The sequence below is a fragment of the Motacilla alba genome, chromosome 13, assembly GCF_015832195.1.
Source record: "Motacilla alba alba isolate MOTALB_02 chromosome 13, Motacilla_alba_V1.0_pri, whole genome shotgun sequence".
NCBI lineage: Eukaryota > Metazoa > Chordata > Aves > Passeriformes > Motacillidae > Motacilla > Motacilla alba.
In genome coordinates, this window is record NC_052028.1 from 1,249,905 (window position 1) to 1,275,133 (window position 25,229).

A 25,229-nucleotide genomic window follows, 5' to 3' on the forward strand; every position below is an offset into this window, starting at 1 on the left:
CAGCAGCATCCCTGGGAGAGCACCACGGCTGCCTGTGACATCCTGGATTACAGGGACACAGCACAGCCTTTAATGAGCAATTAGGTTATGGAGTATTTGTTACTAAGAGGAGAACAGAACTGCAGAGAAGAAAATGGAGCTGAGTACATGGCTCTGTGATTCTGATGGGCTCATATGATACTCAAAGCTGGGAGCATGAATCATCCCAGAGATGCAGGAACAGCGTGGAAGGCACCTGGGGAAAGCTGGAGGAACCTTGGATTGGCTTCCAACCATGTATCTGTGTCCCAGGCAAGAGAGAGGACAGTGTCTTGTGAGCCCTGCAGCATCCCCTCTGAAAGCAGGAGGGCTGTAACATCCCGTTAGAGAGCCCCAGGCTCCCTGGGAACACAGTGACATCGGGTTTAACGGGGAACACGCTGCTCCCAGCCACACCATGGACATGGGAATTACCTCGTGCGAGCTCCTGGCCCTTTGCAGTCACAATGCTGAGCTGGAAGTGCAGAGCTTGGTGTGGTCAGGAGCCACTGGGAGCCCGGAACTCACTGGGAGCCCTGCAGGGAGGAGACCCAGCTCACCTGAGCCCAGGCAGGGCACGTTAAGTGTTTAGAACAGGAAAAAATCCAAGGAGCTGTGATGCCCTAATGCAGCGTAACAGATGGATAATTAGATTTATACGAAGAGCTGTAAAATAAAGTAATTAAATTAAAATACAGAATAACAAATCTGCTACAGCAAGACACCTTGCAGGGCTGCAGAAAGCCCCTGCAGCTGGGACCCAGTATTCCAGGTGTGGGATGCAGGAGCTGGGACACTTGTGTGAGTCAGCAGAATCAAGGAGTTGTCCAAAGCACAGAGAAAGCAATGGGTACACGGGGACTGAGTTGAGTCCCCTCCTCTTCCTCACCTCTCTAGAGAGAAGAGTAGAGTGAACACCAACTCTGGCAGTAAAATCTGAGGTACCAGAACAAAACCAATCACACCAGATTGTTCTGCTGAACACACACAAACAACAAACTGACTGGCTCTATTTATAGCCGTAGGGAAAAATGGTCCCACAAAAACAGACAGGAGATCACACACAGCCCCAAAGTGAGCCCAGGCAGGAATCTCACTGCCCCAGCAGGAATGAGGCCTCCAAGGACACCCCCAGAGCCCTTCTTTTCTCCTGACCCTTGGCTTTGGCAGCTCTGAGCTGTATTTCAGTGCCAGCATGAGACCCTGGCTCCAAGGACACCAGCACTGTCACTGAGCCCTCACTGGGCTGCTCCAGGGGGGACTTGCACCTGGAGCTCCCACAGACACCAGGGCAAGTAGGGAGTGCAGCTTCAAGAGCCTGAGCTGACAGCTCAGCTTCTATGGGTTCAATCAACAACCCACAGACTATTTTATGATAAAATACAAAGGTTTGGGGATTTTCAGGATGATTGCCACCCCCCTGTGAGCACCATCAAGGTCAGCCTGACTTCTTTGTTCTGATGATGAAGGATGGGCGAACCCACTCTGAGGGTTTGTCACCCCTCTGTGACACAAGGGCTGGACTAGGTGACTCGTGTCCCACCTGCAGTGGACACAGGAGCAGCATGAGCTCTCTTCCAGTTCAGTGTGGTGAATGATTGATTCTTTAGGTAGGTACAGGCAAGTGCTCCACAGTGCATGGCGAATGGCATCCCAGGAAATCCCCCAAGTGTTCAATCACCCAAACTGATGCTTTGTTTCTGAGGGTAAATCAACCTTATGGTTCTGTGTGCCACACTTACAAAACACTCCCCATGGATTCCTGAAAGCCTGGTATTTACTGTAGGTCAGACAGGGATCGGTGCCAGGGGATGGGCTATGTTTCATCAGAGGCTACATTAATAAAAATGAGGAGATGCTCTCCAAGTGCGAGCAGAACTCCTTTATTTCTGTGCCATTTTAGCCAGAGCCCTCAAAAATTTTGTTGATTTCTTCTTTAAAAAATCCCAACACAGCAAGAAACAAGAACAATACTGCAGGATTAATACCACAGCCTCGAGCTCATCCTGTGTTGCTCATCATAGAGCCTTCAAAGTATAGACAGGGAGACTGAAATGCTCCCAGGAGTGTTGGCAGCCGCCTCAGGGTGCGAGTGTGAGTGCTGGCTCCTGCCTCCCTGCTCCTCCTCTTCCTCACATTCCCGTTCTCTGCACGCCTCCACCCTCCTGGCTCCAGATCTGAAGTGGCCCAGGATGGTGGCAGGACACCCAACGTCCTGCCCAGCCCTTTGCTGCTGCTGCAGGACCCCCGACGAGCCCCTCAGACCCCGCAGTGGGGCAGCTTTGCACAGAATTCTCCCCCCGAGCATGCTGAATCACTCTGGGCATCATTCCAGGCACACCAAGTCACTCGGATATTTCAACAAAACCTATTCACACGCCTTAGGTGAGATGAAAACACTGCAAAAAGCTGTCTGAAAGCACCACAAGAGCCTCGCTCCGAACGCTCCTGCTCTCCGGTGCCGATGTGACACATCCCACTAATCATCCTGAGAGATGCTAAAGGGGGCCCGAGGCTGAGCCCTTCCATTGTTACTCGCTTTATTTGTTTGCTTGCTCATTTGAGCTGATTTTTCTTTAAGACAAGTGCTAATAATATCAAAAACCCGAGGAAGCCTTTGCCTGGCGCGTTCCTGCTGGGAATGCCAGCGGAGCGCAGGCACTCCGCAGCTCTTCCCGAGACACAAAGTGAAGTGTGAGAACAGGCATTTCAGTTCTCTCCCTTGCAGCAGCAGCTCGGCGCAGCTCTGTCCTATTTTAACCCTGCCATCTGCTCGCAGCTCCTCCCGTCCCCGGGCAGGCAGAGCGCTGCTCCGCTCCGCTCCCACCCGCCCGGCTGCCGGCCGTGCCCCGCAGCCGCCGGGTACCGCGGCGGGAGGGAGGGGATGCTCCCTAAACACCCATCCACTCACCGCTCCCGAGCCTCATCCCGGCCCGTCCCACTCCTTGGCAGGCCAGGGAAGATGCTGGATCCACCCCACTGCCGTGTCACTCTGGCTCTTCCCGGTCCCAGCGGGTTTAATGGTGCTGTTAGAATTGTTTTAGTCGATAAAAGTAGATTTGTTTCACTGAGTCATGACTCAAAACCAAGACTTTGCTCCATTTACAAAAGCAAATCACCATCTTGCAAATGCCAAGCACAGATTTCAGCTCTGAAAATGAAGCCTGGGGAATGTTTCCAGCCAGAGGGAGAATGGAAAACTGCATCTGCAAAAGCTAGGAAACATTTTTCTCATTTATCTTGTTTTGATAAACAGAGAGGATATCCTGTGGAATATCAGCTCCTGAAGAGACCTGATGAACTCATTCTACATCAGGCGACTTAATAATGGATTAATAGAGGGGAGAGCAACAGCAGGAGATGCCATGGGACCAGGGACCACAACAAAACCCACGGATAATTGCAGCCAGTTCCTAGGTGGGAAGCCCTCGAGGAAAACTAGGGAGCCACAGAAAGCACCAGCAATTCTTTCTGCTTTCTGATTCATCCCTACTCACCCACCCACATGCCACAGCAGAGGAGGCTGTAACTGCTACATTTAGGATGACATTTAAAAATCAAGGTTGTGCTGCTGATGGTCATTAAAAATCCCACAGCGTTTTTCAGAAACAAGTGGGTACTCACATCAGTGTCCCTGCCAAGTATCAGCACAGCAGTCATTTTTTCTAGCAACTTCAGTTAAAACATAAAAGAAAATTGTGCCCACCTATAATTACTGTTATTACTGTTGCTGTTGGTTTTTAAACATTCACTATATACCTTTACATTTCCTAAATACAAATTAAGAAGAAAACATTTCCCCAAACCTTTCCAAGTGTCAGATTCATCTCTGTTAACATCAGACAGCTACAATTAAGACACCCAGCCCATAAAAGCTGCCTGGGCTCCCTCAGTAACATGTCCTGACCTGTGGTCTGCACATCCCTGGACACCCTGTGTCTGTTTTTCCATGGGACGTGCCCTGACTAACCCAGAGAGGCAAATCCCCTGCCCAGAGCTTTAGGGTCACTTTAAAGGGGGCTGCATCTGTTCTGAAAAGCATCTGAGGAATTCAAGGCCAGTAGCAGTGAGCAGAAAAGACGGCTTGTCTAATGGGAGATGGGGCTGCCTTTGACTCCTGCCTTAGCTGGAATGATTTGCCAGCTGGAGGATTCCCTGTCCCTGGCTGGAGAGGGAGCCAGCTCAGGTGGACACTCGTGTAGGAGCACTGAAGCTGGGTGACACAGATCCCATCTTCAGAGAGAGGGTGAAGGAAACACTTATGAATGCCTGAATCAAGCTCTCAAAGAGCCAAGATGATCAAGGTAGTTAATAAAATACAGGAATAACTCAAAGGATTCATATGCAGGTGTAAGAAACAAGGCCATGGCAGGTACCAGAGCTGAACTGGGTGCTCAGGGAGAGTGAGAGCAGGGAGAGAAGCACTTCTAGAAGGGACGATTCTGCATAAAAGATGCAGTGGAATAAGATAATTATGCAGGAGGAAGAGAATGTCAGCAGTGTGCCCTACATCACTGATGGATGGAGAGAGCGGATACCTTGACAGAGAAAGCCAACATGCTAATTAAGATTTAATGACCCTGAAGGCAAAGACAAAAGGCCCTCCTTTGCCACAGTGGAGGAGGGAGTGGATAGAAAGCTTCAGCCTGGCAAGGGAAGGGTTAGGAAAAGCCCAAAAGATCGTGAGATGAAAAACATCTCTGCAAGGGGGAGCATCCATGCAGGTTCTGCCAGGCAGGAGAGAGGAGCTCTATCCCTAGGGCAGGAGAAAGCTCTGAGAGCTGAGCATGGTTGTGGAAGCTGAGCTGCCTGCATCCAGGAACAGCTTGAAGGTGAAGGAGGAAGCGGGTTCAAATCATTCCACACTCTGGAACTGTGGAAAGACATACGCCAGGCAAATGGGAGTTGTGATGATCACTTCCCACTGCTAGACTCCGCTAGGAGGGGACAGGGAGGTGACACAACCAGCAGTTCACACATGTGCTGCAAAGGCGCAGGAGGAGCCAGGGCCTGCCAGTAATTGCTGGGGTGTAAAAGCCAGGCTGACTGCAGCCTCGTAAACAAACCCGGCTGTGCCTCCCCATGGCTCTGCTGCCCACGGGGTCTGCCAGGGCCAGAGTGCACACCATGGGGCTGCCAGCCATGGGGGGACCCGGTGCTGCCTCCGCCTTCAGAAGCTTCAGGAAATCACTTCAGAAATCACTGGTCCTGCACCAATGCTTCCTGCCCAGATGGATGGCCGTGACTCCACGTGGGAGCAGCCTGTGCTGAGCTGGGGCAGAGCATCTCCGAGCCGAGGTCCAACAGCAGCACTCAGACTGAGCCCAGGCCATGCACACCAGGGAGGTGGCCATGGCCTCCAGCTGACCACACAAACCCTGCATGAGGGGGCTGAGAAGCCACCTGCTGTGTAATGAGTGAGGACATGAGTGCATCGTGCTCCTCTGGCCAGCCCCTGGGGTGACACGCTGGCCTTTTCCCAAGCTGAGCTGCTGCTTCCTCCCGCTGACAACATCCACGACTGATTTGTGGCAATGACATCAGCGCCCACAAACATCCTGCCTGCTCCTGCCCTTACTCACATCCTGCCCTTCCTGCTTGCCCAGCAGCAAGGACACCAGCCTGCCACCACGCCAGGGCGGAGGAGCACAGCTCCTCACCCTCCCTCACACTGGGCTGGCTCCCACCTCACCCCCCGGCTGGTGGAACTCAGTAACACCAGCACAGCACAGTGACACCTTCCCCACGCTGGGCAATGCAGAGTCCAGGTCACAGCACTTGTGGGTGATGTCTGGAAACCACCACCCCATGGAGAACAGCCATCACACTGACCTACCTCCTTCCCATTCTCTGCCTATTGTGCAGAAGCAAGAAAAATCCTCTGCTTGATCTCAATCAGCCATTTTTAAGTTCCACGGTGGATAGCAGCTATTCCGTGGATTCACCTCTGCTCTGGAGATAGGCTGAAAGAGGTGGAGTGGAGAACAGAATGCTCTGAGGAAACCTCAGAGCCCCTTCCACTGCCTAGAGGGCTCCAGGAGAACTGGAGAGGGACTTTGGACTAGGGCCTGGAGAGACAGGACGAGGGGGAATGGCTTCACATTGATGGGGGCAGGGTTAAATGGGATATTGGGAAGAAAAAGAGACCCTTGCACAAGGTTCCCAGAGAAGCTGTGGCTGCCCCTGGATCCCTGTAAGTGTCCCACCCAGGTTGGACACTGGGGCTTGGAGCACCTTGAGACAGTGGAAGGTGTCCCTGCCCATGGCAGGGGGTAGAACGGGGTGGGCTTTAAGGTCCCTTCGAACCCAAATCATTCTGGGATTCTGTGATTCTCCTCTCCCAGGAGGGCTGAGTGCCCAGAGGAGCTGGAGACAGACCAATTTTCATGTTGGGAAGCAGGACTTGGACAGGCTTGGTTTAAGTCAATCTTGCAGAACCATTATGTTCAGTTCCAATACCCTCTCTTTTCTGTGTGTTCACTGTGAATTCCCCAAATGCAGCACAATCTTTCAGCATTCCTACCATGGGATGAATTTGGGCAGATTCCCAGGCCTCACTCGCTGCTCCCTGTTTATGTCCTTCATGCTGTGCTGTGACAGCCCGTGCCACAGGATGCCTTGGACAATCTGGGCCACACATTTATGGCCATGGACCTCTGTGTTTCACAGCACAAATTTGGGAACCCACAGCTGACCATGGACACATCACTCATTCTTCAAATGTAGGCCACAAAGCTACTTTAGTTCTGCTTTTGCTTGTAAATCAAGGGCTTACATATGTAATTGGCCCAACCTTAAGAGCAAACAACAGCAGTGGCAGCACCGTGCCAGCAATTATTCATGCCTGTAATAAACGGCTGTAAAATTGAAAGCCAGCCTTTAAAAATCTGGCTCCTCACTGCACAAACAAGAAAAACTCATTTGCAGGGCTTGGCCAGGGGAGTTTTTAATTTGGGGTGAGAGACTGAGGTGGGTGAGGATTTATTTTTTCTCTTTTCATTCTCTAAAAACACTATTCATACCCACGTTTAGGTCACGGATTACCCTGGCTACATTTCAGCACTGTGGAATAAACCCAGTGAGAGGCACAGGGGACAAATCTGCCCTCTGCATTCCAAGAGTAGGGCCCTGGGAGCAGGCACAGCTGATCCCCCTTCCCCTGGCAAGTGGGAACAGTGAATCGTTTGCAGCCCTTCCTGCCTCCGTGCTGAGCCAGCAGCGAGCCCGCAGATGAGCCACCATCCCTGGGGATGACACAGCCACTGGCCCTTCAGCTCCAGCAAAAGTGGTCCTGTGCTGCTGTACCACACCAGGACAGGGATGCTGAGCCGTGCACATGTCCTACCAGTTAACAAGAGCATCCTGGCTGATAAATCACGCCTCAGGATCAAGCAGCAAACATCCCTCTGCCTCTTGTGCCCTCTTTAACCAACCGTGGCTGCCATGCAGCGCTCCTGGACTTGCAGGGGCAAAGGTGTGATGAGATCATTCCTTCTGCTGTGCACATTTCTCACCCACAACGCCAGAGCAACCCCTTCTCTTCTAGCACCTCTTCAGAGCAACTCTTCTAGCACATGGCTGAAAACCTCCTTGGTGGTGCCGTGCAATGGCACCAGAGGAACGAGCAGGAACTGATCCCTGCTCCCTCAACACTCACCAGACACAAGCAGATTTTTCCCACAGCAGCAAATGACAGTAGCAGGGACCTTCCACATGCTCTGGACTCCCCAAGATTAGAAGCTCTGAGGCACCGACAGACTTTCTTACTAGGGAATCAACTGGTTTACATCCTCCTTTGGCATTTCTGGTTGGCTTCCTCCTGCTTTAAGCAGTGGCAGAGCACAAATGGAAGAGCTCTGTGAGGACTGCTCTCCCTCTCTGCTGAGGAAAGCTTCCCTCGTCAGAAATCCCCTCTAACTACCAAGTTTCAGTTTCTTCTGAAGGAAGCCGCATTCATCACAGTTCAGAAGGGACCTTTTGGCCTAATCCCCACGAGAAAAACTGCCAAACTGATCCTCCCATCACACAATTAGCAGCCACGGAGACTTTGCTACACCGGGCGATGCGGCGCTGCTATGACAACAGGAACGGGAGCCTCGTCAAGGGTCTCATCGAGAGGGATAACGAGCAATCACGGCTCCGAGAGGAGGCAGGAATCAATGGGAGCTGCTGGTACCAGCGCGTTCTGCTGCATCGGGCCAGGTACTCGGGAGCCCGACTCGCATTGTTACGGCACGGTCGCCGCGAGTACAACTTCTGAGGACAGGCAGATTCCTGGGGAGTAGAGATGAATATTCATGAAGGAGCTCAGTTTGGGAGAGGAAATGAATCAAGTGTGACAAATGCCGCCTATTAGGAAAAGAGGGTGGCGTCTATTTTTAGTGGAGTTAAGCAAACATTAAAGCTCACTCTCTAAGAACTCCAAATAATACCACTCCCTGCTCTGCCTCCCCATCGGCAGATAAGAATTTAGCGGCACGTTCCCACCAGCCAAAACCCTCGCCTCAACAGAACTTTTCCGATTTAGCCCCCATGAGTGTTTTATAAAAATACAAGTTTTAATCTCTCATCTGCATAGGAAGATGTAACGGCTTCCACCAGGATTTATTTTCCCCCCCCTTCTCCAGCATCATAAGGCTTGAAGGAACCTTTTTAAGACGGAAGAAAATGCTGCATTGAAATCTCCTAAAAGAGCACTCACGCGGAGCTGTAATCACTTCAGATGCACAGAATTATCAGGAGGGGAAAATTCATCTCACTTAGAATCAAGCCCCAATTTGAAGCAGAAAGGAAGAGGCTTGGTTTGCCACCGTGCCAAGCACTCAGACTTTTCAGTGAAGTCAAAGAAGCTACAGCTGCTCTGAGCCATTGAAAATCATGCCCAGAATCTCTAGCGAAACTTGTTTGCAGAGATGGCAGCAGGCTGATAAGGATGTTGACTATTCCAAATAGGCCCATGTTATTTTATATTTTTAGAGATACTTAGTCTGCCTCTTATTATTATTAAGCAGAGGTGGAGTATTTACTGCCCTTTTCTAGAAATCTGTAAAATGCTGCTTTTCAGCAGGCTCCTCTGTTCTGGTGAATGTTCCTTCTTTTACTTTTCAGGCTTATAAATGTCCAATTAAGGAAGACAACAATGAGAGGATAGTGCCTAACAAAAACACCACCATGCCCACAAAGCTACTTGAGAGGCCTTCATCCCATAAGATAAACTGCTCCCCAGCCAAGATTATGACCAGAGCATTTAGCCAGAGCAGTAGGACACGAGTGGTCCTAATAGTGAGCCCTAGAAGACCCCTGGGTGGCATGGGGGGGGGGCATGAGTCAGGGGTGAAGGACCCTTGGCACAAACTCTCCAGGCTCAGTCCAGGCTCTGCTGGCTCCTCCATGCACCAAGAGCAAACTCTTCAAGTCCAAACTCCTCCACATGCAACACCACATGGCCTCTGTCACCCCTCCTGTAGAGCATCAAACACAGTCTTAGCGTGTATTTAAAAAGAAGCTGCTCTGAATTTAGACATGCCAAGTGTTTATTATCAATCCCAGTCTCTGGCACCAACAGCAGAGAGACACAGCCTTTTCCAGAACATCCAAACCCTGGGAAATCCTCTATGGCTTTGAGATCACAGGTGGTGTCCCTCCCTGAGGTGCCCTCCTTGGCCTTTCCTTCCTGATTGAGCATCCTCATGATTCCCCCTCAGCTTTCAGGTTACAAGCTTCCCTTCCATGTGGAGGGGAAGACACCCATGGTTAACAAATTGTGACTTGTAACTGGGTCCAGTGGGGCAGCCGGCATGCCCAGCACAGCTGGGACCCCACCACGACAACAGGCAGCACACAGAGCTGTCACACATCACCTCCTGCTGCTCGGCAGGGCCATTTGGCAGGGCAGTTGGGCCCGGAGTCCTTTGGAGAGCACATCTCCGTCCCTCACCACGCCAGCCCTCGGCAACTGTTGCCATGGTTATTTCATTGGAGTGCTTTTCATCAAGGAGATGCTGCAACTGCTGAATTGTCTCTTGCAAGAGTTATATAGGAATAACTAGCTGATAAGTAGGAATAACGGGTTCAGACTGCCCACGGAAGCCAGCGATCCCAATTATTTTTGTTTTGATCCTGCCTTTCTTTTGGTCTTCGCCAAGCTCAGGTTTAAAGCGGGGGTTAGAGATAAGCAGCAGAGAAGGAACGCTTCCTGATGGGAAACGCACTTGGCTCTGCCAGGAGATTAAAGGTCTCTCCTCACACAAAGCCTCTGCTTTTCAATCAACCCTAAATAGGCTCTAACAAGGCACAGCAATCAACCAAGCATCATATATCCATCCTCACCTGTCGGCTTGGGGCGAGGAACGAGATGTATTTCCCGGTTCCATCACGCTAATTGTTAATCAAGACATTATCGGCACAGCCCCAAAGCCGTCCATCAGTGGGGCAGCGAGGGGTGTCCCGGGCTGCACTCCCGCCCCGCCGCCGGGGCCGGCCCACGGCTCTGCCGGGGCTCGTGGTGAGGCGCCCGCCTTCCAGACCCACTTTCGGCATCACAGAATGCAGGAATAAAGCCTGCTCTGGAGAGCCAGCGCCGTTTTGTTTAGTCCTCATTGAGAGCTCTGGGTAATGATGGATCTGCTCTTCCCCGCCGACGGGGTCCCACAGCGCAGGCCGTTAGGCTTTGAGCGACAGAAAGGCTTTTTCTGCTCTCTGCTGTCCCTGGCACAGGGCTTGGGGAGGGAGGTGCCACCTCAGCCCTGGAGAACAGTGCAGCGGGAAGAGAGGCACATGGAGCCCACGGCAGCCTGCGCAGCCACCAGCGGCACCCAAATCCCAGCCTGGGACAGTGGAAGGGCTGCCCAAGGCACAGGACCCTCCCCATGGAGGGATGCAAAAAAGCAGGGGAAGATCTCAGCTTCCTTCACAGGAACGAGCCCAAGGGCAAACAAAATCTATTTGATTTTTCTTTTGTCTTTTTTGGGGGGCATCAGGCCCAGCATTGCCACACAGGCAAGGGAGGGGATTGTCCTGCTCTGTTCTGCACTGGAGCGGCTTCATCTTGAGTTCTGAGACAATTTTGGGTGCCATAATATCAGAGAGATCTGAAGCTGCTCCAGAGTGCCCAAAGGAGGGGCCGGGGCTGGGGAAGGCTCTGCAGGGGCCACCCGAGCAGGGCTGAGGGCACTGGGCTGGTTCAGCTGCAGCAGAGGAGCCGAGGGCAGAGCTCAGGGAAGGAGGGAACGGCTGCAGGGGGAGCTTTGGGATGGACACCAGGGGAAGGTTCTTCCCCCAGAGGGTGCTGGGCACTGCCCAGGCTCCCCAGGGAATGGGCACGGCCTGAGGCTGCCAGGGATGCCCAGGGGGGATTGGATTGCTGGGGTGTCTGTGCAGGGCCAAGAGCTGGACTGAATGATCCCAGTGAGTCTCTTCAGCTCAGGATATTCTGGCTCCAGATGTAAGCCAAGCACACCTCGCACCTGGAGCTCGGCAAACATTCTGTGCTGTGCCATGGAGGCACTCGGCAGAGCCACGGGGTTTGACAGGGTGTCTGCCTGGTAGAGACACTTGAGCTGCTGCCAGTGGACTCAGACAGCCAAGCTGGAGCCCCCAGGCTGGTGCCAGCCCCTCTCCCTCCCTGGGGCTGAGCTCCTCTCCTTGCACTGGCACAGGCAGATGTGGCTGCAGAGAGCCACAGCCCCCAGCAGCACCTGGACACTCTGAAACCACTCACAAGGGATGGGCTCTTCCTGGAGAGCACTCTGCACTTCTGGAACAGCCACAGGCTAAAGACAAAGAAGTGAATGTGGATGATGTGACCCCAGAGAGATCAGGATTCAGCCATTCTCAAGGTACCAGAAGAGACAGAAGATGACTTTGCCAATTCCAGCTGAAATAGCTAGATTTAAAGAAATTAAATTTGTCAGTTCATTAGTGTGTAACACAAGAACGAAAAAGGCATTTCTAATTCCTGATCCGCTAATCCACAATTCACCGATCTGCAATCCCCAGAGTCCCCAGGGAAAGAAAAGAAAATCCACAGCAGCCTCACAGTATCTGTCCACGACTTCTGGCCAGCTCCTGCAGAGAGAGCTCAGCTACAGAGCCTTCCTCTTTGTACAAAATCCACCTCAGCAAACCTGCTGCCATCCTTCCGGGGGCTCAGGGATAACAAAAATCAAACTGCACTTGCCAGAGAGTGAACACTGGATGTTTGGTGAGGTGCTGGGTATGATGTCCCAGGAGTTAGCTCAGCTCCCCACAGATCTGCAGGATCAGCTCATTTCCAGCAGTGCTCCCACTCATCAGGACAATTAGCAAGGTCCCAATCACCTTCTCAACTGGGAGGGCTGCTACTGCACCACAGGAAGGGGTGCTGGTGCCTGTGAAAAGACTGTCCTGGCTGCATCTGGGAGATGCCCCCTGTACCTTCTTCCCAGCTGATGGCCCCATGGATGCCATTTGTTATCCAGTTTGCCCAGCAAGACCAGTTCAGTGCACACACACCTGCTGAACACACATAGCTGTGGGCCCCCAGCCACATCCACACTTTAAACCATCATCTCCACGGCCAATTTCAACTTCCCACACCAAATCCTTCCTTGAATTATTGTTAACACTCAGTCCCATTCAGCTGCCTCAGGGGGAGGCACTCACAGGCCTCTCTTTGGCACGTGGGCCACGGTGGCACAGCCACAGAGGCCAGACCAGCAGCGAGCACCAGGTGGGAAACTGGGAATCCCCTGGGGCTGCCACCACTGCCCTTGACCATCCCCTTCATGCCCTCTCCAAAAAGAAGTGCTGACATAGCTCCAGAATTTGCCCTTGCAAAGCAACTTTGCCTTCACTTGCTGCATCTCCCTCGCTCCAGAGCTGCTCAGGACATGCTGACCATGAAAGCACCACCACGAGCAGTAAAGCCAGTGTGCACAGGGAGGACTGGCTCCCAAACATGATGGAGAACTCTCCTTTCTGCAACACCTTTTTCTCCTCCTATCCATCAGAAAATGCTGTAAATTCAGTGGCTACAGACCCCAGAAATATCCACTAATGCTGAAGCCACCACACATAACACTACCTGGTGTTTCTTCATTATTCCCTTCCCTCTCACAGGCAAGGATGGGAAACCTGAGGAAAGTGTGCAGGTCATATCATACATGGAGCAGGAACCCAGAGCAGAGCCCAAATCCCCATGCCACTCTCATACCTCCATATTCCCAAGTTTTTTGGAGTGTGGGGATTTTTCTGTTTCCTGCTCAGCTGCCTTTCCAGGGACACGGGAGCCATCGTGCCCAGCCACGGGAGAGTCGAGGCAGAAACAGCAGCTCATTACCCAAGTACATCATCCACACAAGGACCTCGACACGCCAGGATCCCTCCCTCCCTCCCCCCGGCCCACACGTGGGCCACCCTGCCCTCCTCCAGCCACAAGTCCCACCGGGAGGGGATAGCTCGGGGCTGGCTCTGCCAGGTGACATCTGTATGTCTCCCCCTGAGCTTTTCATGCCAACTGAATTGATCCCCAGGTGCTGCCAGGGTAGGACCAAGCCCTGACTCCACTGCACTCTTGAAGGTTTCAATTAATCATAAAGTAAATTCTATTTTGGGCTCCATCTGTCTTTATTCCTTCAGGGACTAATAATGCCACACCGTGTGTTTTCACACACTAGCTGAACTGAAATTAAGACAGATTTCAATATGAAGTATCTGGGAAGAAAATGCATTTTTTAAAAAGAAATCTCAGAGTCGTTACTGTTCTCAGCTTGGAAAAAAACAGTTAAGTAAAAGCAGCGGGGTATTAATTTGGAAAACAACTCAGGTGAGTTCCTGCTCATTGCAAGACACGCAAAGAAAAGAAAATCATATTTAGGGGCTTTTATGACAAAGTATGTATGGAAATATAACACAACCTGCTTCCAGAAGGAGAGGAGGAACATGCAGAGGAGCTCACACAGGCTCCCATGTGCAGCCTCCAAGCAGAGGGATGCTGGCAGCAGCCACCCTGCTGCACCAGGCGTGGACCAGCATCCAGAAACCCTCTCCAACCCTCCCTGTTGCAGTGACAGAAATAGATAAAACCCTTGTGGTTCATCATGTATGGCAGGTTTGAGCTGCTCAAGGTTTCAGGAAACCTCATTTACATGTCAGCACACTGTTAGCACCTGGGTTTTGTGCTCCTTCCTCTGCAATCCCCCCATGGGCCTTTCCAGCCAGCCAGGCCTGCACGTCCACTTCAATAAGGCAATTCCCATGTTGATCTGGGGGGTTATACAAAACAACAGCCCTAATTATTGATCTCAGCAGATGCAGCTAAGGATTAATGATCTGTCCCTTGGAACTGCCACCGCAGACCTGTGCCCATTGTCCCCTGGCTGTCAGTCTGGCAGCACAGGCGTGTCCCCTCCCTCCTCACCCACATGGAGGTGTTGTCCCACATAGTGACAGCTGAGGCTAGGATGCCTAAAGCCAGCTTCGGGATGATTAACAGGAGGGAACAGTTGTGGTGAGCCCCGGGAGGGAATAACTGAGGGAGTCATGACTGTGGGGAGCAGCAGTGACAGGACGTTTAGCATGACCCACATTTCGCCTGGGCTCCAGCTAACACCACCTCACTGCAGGAAGAGCCCTTCCTCTCTCCCATCCCCTGTGTTCAAGGCATTCAGGAAAAAAGGAGAGACAGTCTGGAAAGGATGTTTGTAAGAAATTATGCGATGTGCTCTGCGTTGAATTCATAAGAGACATGTGAGACGTGAGAAGTGCAGAGCGCTGAGGGGCACGAGGATTCTGATGGAAGCCAAGATCCTTTGATGGCAGCCTTCTGGAACTGGCTGCAGTACCTTGGAAACTCATTAAATGCAGCAGAAAGGACAAGTGACGTACATCTATTGATGCTCTGAGCAGCAAATTAGTTTTCAAATCTATTCAGGGCTCCTGCAGTGGCACCGAGGGGCTGAGCCTTGGTGGGAAGCGGCTGTGAGAGCGTTCCTCCAGCTCGTGTGGGGATCCCAGCTGCCCTCAGGGAGGGGCTGCCACGGGCCCAGCTCTCCGGGGACATCAGGTGGCCACAGACAGCTGCCCTGAGCATCAGGGCTCAGAGGTCTGCACGGCTGACAGGGAGTCATGCCCTCCCAAAACATGCCAGGCTGCTCTGAGGGCCTCTGCTGGACATCTCCTTTCAAGCAGAAAAGATCATCTAATACAAAGGGGCATCAAAACCCAGCTCAGAAGAAGACAAAGAATGTCAGCACCTGAGGGAAGAGCAAGTAGTTAACAGTAATGAGGAGTTTCTTCAGAAGGAGATAATTTCCAGTAAGCTGTTGTTTTCTCTCATCATCCCGTGCAAACACCTGGAGAGCCTCGAAGCAGCTGAGGTTGGCAGCAATCTGGTGGAAGGCCTGAGGAGCTGTCTGCATGGATGAATAATCACCTGTTTCAATGAATCTTTAAGCACATGGATAGACAGATGAGAGAAAACTTATCAAAGCACTATATTAAGAGAACCGGTAGGCTGGAAGATGCCAGCCTGGAAAAGAGGTTGATCCCTCTTCAGTCAGGACAGCCAAGGGCCATTCTTGGATGCAATGGGAGCCTGCAGTTGCTGGTTTGTGTTATTTTGCCTCCTGTGAAAGATCTGCTGCCCTCTCCTCAGCATAAGGAGAAGAGTAGGAGAGAAAATATGGCTAAATCCAGAGGAGAGGCCACAAGAGGCATGGGCAGCCCCCCAGTATCCCTCTGACAGCCCAGTTCTGCCAGCTGGCAATGAAATCCAACAAAAGCCACCACCAGGAAGGGCTAGGAGGATGCAGACAGCAGGACCTACAGAGGCAGAGATGGGATCTGCACCCTCCCATAGGGGCTCAGACAATGGCTGCAATCATAAGGGTCAATGCTGTCCACCCCAAACCCTGCTGGGAGGTGAGGCTGGATCCTACATTTCCCACTCCTGTTGTTCATCTCCCAGTCTCCCATTCTTCCCTTCTTTCTTCTACTCAATGCACTTTGTCAAGCTCCCTTCTGAAGCACACCACATGGGCTGCCACAACCTCCTGCACACCCTGAGCAAAAAGCAGATGCAGGTGCCTCCTCTTGGTGAGTGTTCTACACCTATTGCTTGGAGGGAATGCAGAGAACATGCCAAGACCTGGGGAAGTCACAGCAGGTCAGGAAAATAATGTAGGTGGTTAGGGAGGAAAATCTCTGAAGCCTGTGAAGGCATTAGCAGAGTGTACAGGCTGTAGTAAAAAGGATAAACAGAAAACATAGGATCAGAGAATCATTTAGGCTGGAAAAGACATCCAAGATCATCAAGGCCAACCATTAATCTCACACCACCGTGTTCACTGCTAAACCGTGTCCCTAAGTGCCAAATCTGCACAGCTTTTCAACCCCTCCAGGGCTGCTCCAGTACTTCACAACCCTTTCAGTGAAAAAAAATTTCCCTAATCTAAACCTCCCCTGGCAGAACCTGAGGCTGTTTTCTCATGTCCTATTGCTTGTTACTTGAGGGAAGAGACCGACCCCTGCCTGGCTCCACCCTCCTGCCAGGGAATTGCAGAGAACAAGAAGAATGAATGAAGAGTGGCTGAAGAGACAGAGGAATACATGTCCAGCTACAGAACCACATCTGCACTGGGAAACAGCAAGTTTGGGCTGTATTTTTTGGCAGAAAGTGATTAGGTAACCAGCCTGAACATGTATTTTAAATGGAAACCACCACAATAACTCAAAGGCTTCAGCAGAGAGCATTTACTAAACACGATGAGACAGAAACAACATGTTTTATATAATGCATGAGCTGGCTGTGATGAGTCTTTCCCTCCCTGCTGAAGCTCTGCTGGAGCAGCTTCCTGGTGCTCCCCATGCCTGTCACAGCCCTGGGCAGCACTGGCTGCTCTGTGAGGCTGTTATGTGTTTGCGGGGCAGGACACCTCCCACAGCTCTTAGAACACCAGCAGCTCTGGACTGAGGAGAGGTCCTGCAGGATCTGGGAGCACCCACTGCTGTGTGAAGGACTCAGGAGAACAAGGCCACCTGCCTGAGCCCCAGGTAAGTGGGAGAAGCCAGTGGAGCCCAGTGCTGGGGGAGCATGTGGGAGCTCACTGCGCACATGGGGTGTGAGGCCAAACACCCATTTCATCCCCACTGCTTGACCTCTGTGTTCTCTCACAGCACCAGCCCAAGCCAGAGAACTCACTCAAGAATTCCCCTGTTTTACAGAAAGGACAATGTCCTCAGCCTAAGCCCAGTCCCTCGGGCTGAGGCCAAGATGTCCATCCCACCTTGTTCCCTCTCCAGCGGCCGCAGGCACCTGGGGAAAACACACCTGGCACGAGACAAGGACCTGACCCCACCCCCTGCCACTTCCAGCCATCAGCATTGCTCTAAACATTTCTCCTCAAAAACCCAGGAGCAAACCTTGGATTCTAGACTTTTCCCTCCTTGTCTTCCGGAGAGCACAAGAATGGCAGTTTACTCTTTAATTGTTAATTACACTTCCTTGTTAGATTTCAGAGGCTGAAAATGTTTAGGGATTTATTCTTCTGTGTAATTAACCACAATGATGAAACACCCATTAATACTGCACTGCAGCTTTTGTTAAGGTTATTCATAATGGGGAAAGGCTAAATAGGTTGAGTTCATTATCATTACAGAAAAAAAACTGAGGTGACCCAATCAAATTAATTTGAAATTAGGTGCAGTGAGGCTGATAACTTCACACAAGTCAGGAGTTCGAATAAAAATAGAGACAATCTAAAAGCAAGAAATTATAAGCAGTCAAAGAGTGGAGCTGGAATTACTGCAACAACTGGGAGATGGCAAACACATGGTGTGGGCAAACAGGGCCACTGAAAAAAACAGGGAAAGTGGATAAAGAGATGGGCAAATACTGCAGGATGTAAAAGGAAAAGCTGGAGGAGGAAGGGATGAAGATGGATTGGAAATAAATGGGTAGGGACAGTGCTTGTTAAGCTAACCAGATTTATTTCTCTGCACAGAAATTCTTATGTCCTTACAAGACAGCATCGAAGCAAGGTCTTTAATTTTACTTTTCCTGGGTTTATTGCTTGGGCCTCTGTGTTATTTAACACCAGTGAGCACCAACCAGTTTCAGTGCACAGCTGGACCTAACTCAAACCCCTTAAATCTGGTGGAAGCTCTTTCCTCTTGACAGAGGCATCCTGGAGGGGCTCCTGCTTCTCCATCAGAGCAGGGAAGCCTTGTGCTCTGGGAAAATGGGCACCACCAGGGGACTGCTGGACAGAGCAAGGAGACAGCATTCCTACATCCCTCTTCCCTCAGAAAAAAACAGTGGAAAAGCAAAACCAAAACGAGGTGGAGTCCACGATGCTGAGCTGACACCCCAGCACAGCAGGAGGAATCAGAGCCCATCACTCAAGGAGCTTCTCTGAGGATTCTCTTGAGAAGCAAACCCATGTTTTGAGCCTCTCTTGGCTTTACCAGAGTGGGGCAAGCTCTGAACGAGCCTCGGAGCTGGATAACACAAATAATGGTGAATGGGGTATTCAGGATGCACATGGTCATCATTTAAGGGGTTTAATCTCTGGGAAACAGCTAAGACAATCCATGGAAAACTCATGTGTGTGGTACAGGATCATGCTTCAGTTCTCACCAGTGATGAGTTTACTCTCAAGCCTTTACCAAGCCCTGGGACATTATTTTACCACTCAGGGCCAAAAGGGAACAGTGAGAGCCCAGCAGTGCTGGGCTTATGGGCAGAGGCTGTGCTGGGACTGTCCCGTGCCCTTCTAGGACACATGGCAGATGTCAGCTTGGACCATCAGTGGGACATCCTTGTCCCTGGCCGCCCCATGGGGCGGGTTTTTAAAGGTCTGGCCAAAATGCCACGAGTCTCTCACTGCAGCTGCACAAGTGGCTGCCCTCCCAGTTCCCCACTCTGGCCAGGCCAAAATTTCACCTTCTGAACCTTTACCTTGTCCCCATGAAATACAAACTGCTTCACTTTGCCTTGAAGGTCCTACAACTTCTCTCCATCCTCACCTCCAACTCATCCCTAAGTACAGGGAGCATTTGGGATAAAGCTTCAAGAAGGCATTCAACATAAATTATTATTCCCCTTCTAAACGGATTACAAAAATCCTTTTATTACAAAATACTAAAATGTTCAAATTATTGGTGTGGAAAAACATTTCCTGTAGGTAAAGTTTTCAAAAATGGAGGTTTTAATCACAAGCATAATCCTTTCTGGCTAACATTTCCAGTCTTGTGAAACATGGAGATACAGATACAGAGGCCTGGCTGTGCCATGAACAAAGGGAGATGCTGCCTGTAAATAGCTCAGAGGACATCAGAAGACACTTCTCTCATCAGCAATCTTTTTTAGCTTAATATAGCTCCTCTTTGCATAAAACATTGACATTTTTGTAATGTTTGGACCCAATGGTGCGAATGCTGATTGTCATGCGAAGATACTGGAGTGTACCTTCAAAATATGCAGGAACATTTTACAGACAGTAGTTTCACTTGCCTCCAAAATGCTGGATCTTAATATTTCATACTTATATATATTTAAATGTTAGTACCACAGGATAAATTCTAACATGCTTTTATGCTAATGCAATCACTGGAAATACAGATAATGCTGTGTATTGGCAGATACTGTTAGTGAATTATGGATACCTAAATGTACAACCCCACATGCCTAGCAATTATTTTTGTTAGTGCATTTAACTTTTATTTGCAATCAGAGCAGTTGAGGATTGTTCAAATGAAGTTTACTTTTGCAAACTGCTGAATGGAAAAACATTTTGTTAAAGGTTTAAAAACAGTAAGAGTGTGATGAGGTTTTAGACTTGCAATAAGGGCACTGCTCAGCAAACTCCACCAGATGGAACGATGTTTGATTTGGTCACACACTCAGCAATTAAAACCCAAATGCCTGAATTGAAGGACATATAAGAGAAACATGAGATGAAACCATGATTTCCTCCTTGTCAGGTGAAGAAATCTGCCTCTCCTGTGGCAAAGGCTCCCAGAGGCAGATGGATGCCAGGAGGTCAGACCCTGGCAGCTGGACCTGGGACCCTGTGCCCCGAGGTCCCAGTCATGCTGTGCTATGGCTGCTTTTCAAGCCTGCTTTAAACCAAATAAATAGGAGCAATGTCAGGAAGGGGAAATCCTGAGCTGGCCCTGTTGTGCCTTCTCCTCCTCCTGCCTTTGCTGATCCAAGTCTTGGCCAGCCCCCTGGCCTGTTGGCTCAAGATGCTGATCCCCTGGAAAACCCCTTTATTTCAATAGGCTTCCAGCACAGCCAGAGCTCTGAGCCAGGTCCTGGCAGGACCATGTGCAGGCAGAACCTGGGTGCTGCAGCTGTTTGTTGCATCCCTTACCTGCTTGACTACCTGAGCAGAGCTAAGGACAGTGCAAATCTGGAGAAGATCTGGGTATTTCTGAGAGCTGAAAAGTTCTGGATGTGACCCAGGCACATCTGGAATTGCTCTGTGTCCAGTGGTTTCCTCCTGTGTTAAACATTTTTCTACAGACAAAGCCAAACTCCCTCTTCCAGACTGAGCTGTGCCAGGAGTTACTGACCTCCCGTGCCAGGCTCTGGAGCTGCTATCATCATGCCCTGATTTCCCTCTGGGAATGTTTGCCTGGCTTGAAACCATTGGCCTGAGCCAGCCTGGCTGAAGAGACCTGGGAGGTGGCCACAGATCCATTTGGTGAGCAGCAGACCATTGCCTCTTCCCAGGCTCAGCATCCAGCACAAGATCTGACACCAGCCCCAGGCACACAAGCACAGAGCAGATCATGTCCCTGCAGCCCAGCGAGCTGTGACACCTCTGGGAATTTACTGGAAAGCCCTACCACCTCTCTAGGGCTCTCAGGAACAACCATGAGGGAAGGAAATAAAAAACAATCCCTCAGAAAAACACAAAATGCTGTGTGAAGTACCTGAAATGCCCCCAACAGTTTAACTAGAGCATGGAGTAAGCTGAGAAAATGTATGAACAAATGAATTAAGCAAGTGAGCACACAGCAGACAAGTTGGCATGTAGGTGTCTACTGAGAAAGCTTAAGCACAGCAAGGGGAGAAAAAGCAAACTCAAACCAAGGCATAATATCCCTCACATTTTGGAGCAGAGCTCTCAGACAATGTATCATCCAAACTACTCCAAATTACCATCTGCCAGAATGTCCTTCAAAGAAAAAAGGTCCACAAGTTTGCAAAGCAGCAGTTTAATGTTGTCATATCAGATGAGAGGCTCTCTCCAAAGAAGATTTTTGCGCTTGAGTGAGAAATACTACACAAAAGTGTGACTCTCGTGGCCACTGCTACACTGTCAGGTACCATGTGACAATGGATATTTGGAGTCCTGACCATGTCATGGCAGGTACATCTGGAAAGAAGCTCTTTAGCAGCCCCTGTAATTTCACAAGTTACCTGCAAATGTCTCCAGACCCTCTGCACGATCTTCTCTGTATGTAGAAAGAGTCTACATAAAGAACCTGAGCAAACCACTCCGGTATTGTTTCAGAGACTAAGATACACCAGAATATGAAGAGCAGGTTTTGTTTCTGATGTATCTTCCTGTCAGCCCTAAGTCAGGCTCTGTTTCAGACTAGAAGCTGGATCCTTTCCTGGTATTAACCTGGGTACCTGCTCCTGTCCACGAGGCCCATCACTCCACACAAGCTGAGGGCCAACTGCATTGCACACAAGATTGCCAAGTGAATGCAGGTCTGTGCACCATGTGTTAGACTAAGCCATAAATAATTTATGATGCTGGAGAAGGTGACTGTATTTTTAGGTGTAGAAATATGCAGATAAAACAGTCCTGACCTTCAGTTTTCACTCTGCATTTCTGATGCTGAAGTTTGAGTCCATCCAATGCATTGCTAAAGCCTCTGCACCTCTGAATGAGCAACACACCCCATGCAAAGCCCCAAAACCCATAAATCAAAAAGGGGGCACCAAGAAAACCCATGGAGCCCACAGGATACTCCTGCAGCACTACACAGGATGCCCCAGCATGAGGCAGAGCAGGCTCCTTCCCCTGAACCTTAAACATCCTGCAGGTCAGTCTCCTCTGGATTCTGGTTGCTGACCCTTATTCCTGACCCCACATCTAATCAACACCCCTTTGATGTCAGAGGCCATGGGACCCAAATCTCTCTCTAAAGAATGGTCAAATCAGCACCTTGCCATCCTGAAGCAGCCCAGGAGCAAGGATGAGGAAGGACAAAGGTGCTCACTGGGGTGCTTGCAACTGTACGCTCTGTGACATCTTCCCCCAGAGAGACCTGTCAATGGGACAGAAGGAGAATTATTCCCCCCTTGGACTTTGTAGAAACAGGGAGCCCAGGGAAACCAAGAAACAATCATAGATTTGACCCCACATTACTTCTGGATATGTCCAATGAGCAAGATAATGACACAGCGAGGAGAAGGGGAAATGGGTGTTGCAAGGGCTAGGAAGGGGACAAGACAGTTTTGTGGTGTGTCACAACACAGTTTTCAGTCTCTGCTATCAGAAATAAACTAAGGGACGTGGAGAGAGGCACAGAGCCCAGCTGAGGGCAGGTCTCACCTGGACAGGGCAGGTCTCACCTGGACAGGGCAGCTCCCAGGACGAAGGCAGCGTGTTCCTTCAGCGAGGCCTCGCTGCTGTTCAGCCCCTCAATCACCAGCCGGAGCCCACCCATGGACAGGAAATCCTTGGCATTGTCCACCTGGGAGAGAGCAGCTTCCATCAGCACAAAGCCCCAGCCCCTGGAGAATAACTCCCTTCACACCCACAGCATCCCTTCCCTCCTGCTCTGACCAGCAGGGAGTTTTACAAGGAATTAAACATTCCGAGGGAATGGCTGTGGCTGAGCTCGGCACAGCCCTGCCCACAAGCAGCAATGTCACAGCTGCCCAGGCACAGAGTCCTCGTGGGAGGACACTGTCACACTCAGAAGGCATTGCTGGAAACTCAAATACTTTGATTATTGCTATCGAAACTGCTCTTGACACGTATTTTGGTAATTCAGGTGGTGTCAAAAACTCAATATATCTGCTGATGTCAAAAAATTCCAGCTCTTTGCTCTCCCCTGAGCAGGCCTTTACTGGAGACCCAGGGAATTGCATGTTTTGCAAATGAAATTAATTGATGCTGTAATTGTAGCACCAGGAGTCAGGGATGTTTAGGAGCCTGTTAGCACCAACAGGGTGCAAATGGGGCATGGGAGCAAGGAGCATGGACAGTTCTGGGAGTTCTCCATGAGTTCCATCAAAAATTTCCCATGGACAAGGAAGGAAAAAGCCAGTCCTGCTTGGAAGGGGTCAGCCAGGAGCTTCCCCAGGGAGCAGCCCCACAATGACTTTTCTAAGCAAACAATAATGGATTAACTGCCAGCAGGGAAAAGTTTACACATTAGAGGGAATTCATCAGCCTCGGGCTCTAAGTGGATCAGGGGCTAGCCAGGCACAATCCCAGTGGGCATCTGCTCTTGGAGAGGAGATCAGAAATGGCTCTGAGTGCTCACACACAAAATTTAGAGAAACAGAACAAACTACTTCAAGTACAAAATTCAGTCCAAAGTCAAATCGATGCATTTTGGTATTCAATGATTTTTTTTTTCAGTTTAAAAGAGGATCTGATGAATGCTCAAAACTGCCTGCACAGAAAAATCAGGTTTAGAAATTCGACATTTCTCTCTGAAAGACAGGGAGACAACATCAATCGTCTGCAGATGGAAACAGAATATAAAAATGAGTTATCAGCAGGGCAAGCCGACCCCCTGATGGGGTGGGACAGGACCACAAGCCATGCAGGGCATGTGGGACACTCTTCTAGTCAATGACTTCATGCTCGGTGTTATATTTATCTCAACCATGTACCTTCATCAAAATTGGCCCTAAGTCAGATATTTCAGGTAGCCAGGAGAAGGAAGAAGCTTTGTGTCCTACGGGTCTGTCGTTACCAACCAAAGCAGGACCTGGGGAGCTCCAGCTCATCTCTGCTCCCCAGTGGGACAATACCCACCTGTCCCTCTGCAAAGCTGCTCTCTGCAGGTCTGCTGGGGCTGATTCAGGATTTGCAGCAGCTTTTGTATCCTTTCAGAGGCTGTTCTTTTAACTGTCCCTATAAACCAGGCCCGCTAGATCTCTCACTTTTCTGCAGACCCATCTTTATCTACAAAGAAATCTATGCAGCTACCCCATTTCAGCTGCCAATGGGTCCTTTTATTACTCAGCCTCTGTAAAAACTGGTTTCGTTCTGGAATCGGACATTGACTTCTGCATGAGAGGGAATGTATGGACAGGCAGGAATTTGCATCCAGCAGCTGGTGTGGTAAAACCATCCCCTGCTGTAACCTCAGCAGCACCAGAATCCTTCGTGCCGCCCCAGCATCAGTGAGACACCACAACAGCAGAATGTAAATGGTGCTGTAAAGCTTATTCTGAAGATGTGTTTATCTTTTTAACCAGAGTCTGTCACGAGAGCTCCAGTTCTAAAACTAACAAAATCCCCAAACTTAACAACTTGAAGGTATTAACCTCTCTGGGGAGCAGTGGATGCTGTGAGGCAGCAGCTCCTACCTCGCTTCAGTCCACTGAAATTGGCACAGAAGAAAAACCAAAGATCAAAAGAGTTCTTGAGTAAAGTACACAGGCAAAGCAGGCGAGGGGAGGGATGGGGGAAGAGCAAATATGACAGCAGTTATTCAGGAAGCAGGTTTGAATTGGAGGAGAAAGAAAATAGGAGGGAAGGTGAGAGAGAAAATGTTAGAAAACAAGAGCAAGGGAAAGCAGCATGTCAACTGCACGCGATGGAGAGGAAATTAGCAGAGAGAGATGGTGTAGCATGTCAGAGCAGAGGAGAGGGGAAGATAAGCAGAGTAAATAATTGAGAGAAAGAGCCTGCAATGCCTGAGAACGGGTCTTGGCTCCACACACTGCTATGCAAGCACCGTGAATGCTGTTTATGAGTTACGCTCTGCCCTCTTCACATTTGCATTTGGGTTTTATGCGTTACAGATAACCCAGCAAGCCAAACCCTCCTATTCCTTCTCCAAGACGGGCTCCCGAACATGCCAAGCTGAATCGTGGCTGAGGAGAAGCAAACCAGAGCTGGCAACCAAAAGCTGAGCAGAGACAGAGCCCTTGGGCTGACTCTTCAAAGGCAGGAGAGAACATCTCCCCAGGCTGGGCACCGGCCACGGCTCCCACGGCACGCTCCGAGGCACAAGCTGCCCCA

At 50.3% G+C, this 25,229-nt stretch overlaps 1 protein-coding gene across 3 annotated transcripts in view; it reads right to left on the reverse strand.

Moving 5' to 3' along the window:
* Positions 1 to 25,229, reverse strand: part of SIL1 (SIL1 nucleotide exchange factor) — a 92,296-nt gene that overhangs the window by 9,759 nt on the left and 57,308 nt on the right. For all 3 annotated transcript variants that reach the window (XM_038150220.1, XM_038150218.1, XM_038150219.1), the window contains one exon: positions 22,595 to 22,716. In XM_038150220.1, coding sequence (XP_038006148.1) covers positions 22,595 to 22,716 — 122 coding nt within the window. The remainder of the gene's footprint in view (positions 1 to 22,594; positions 22,717 to 25,229) is intronic.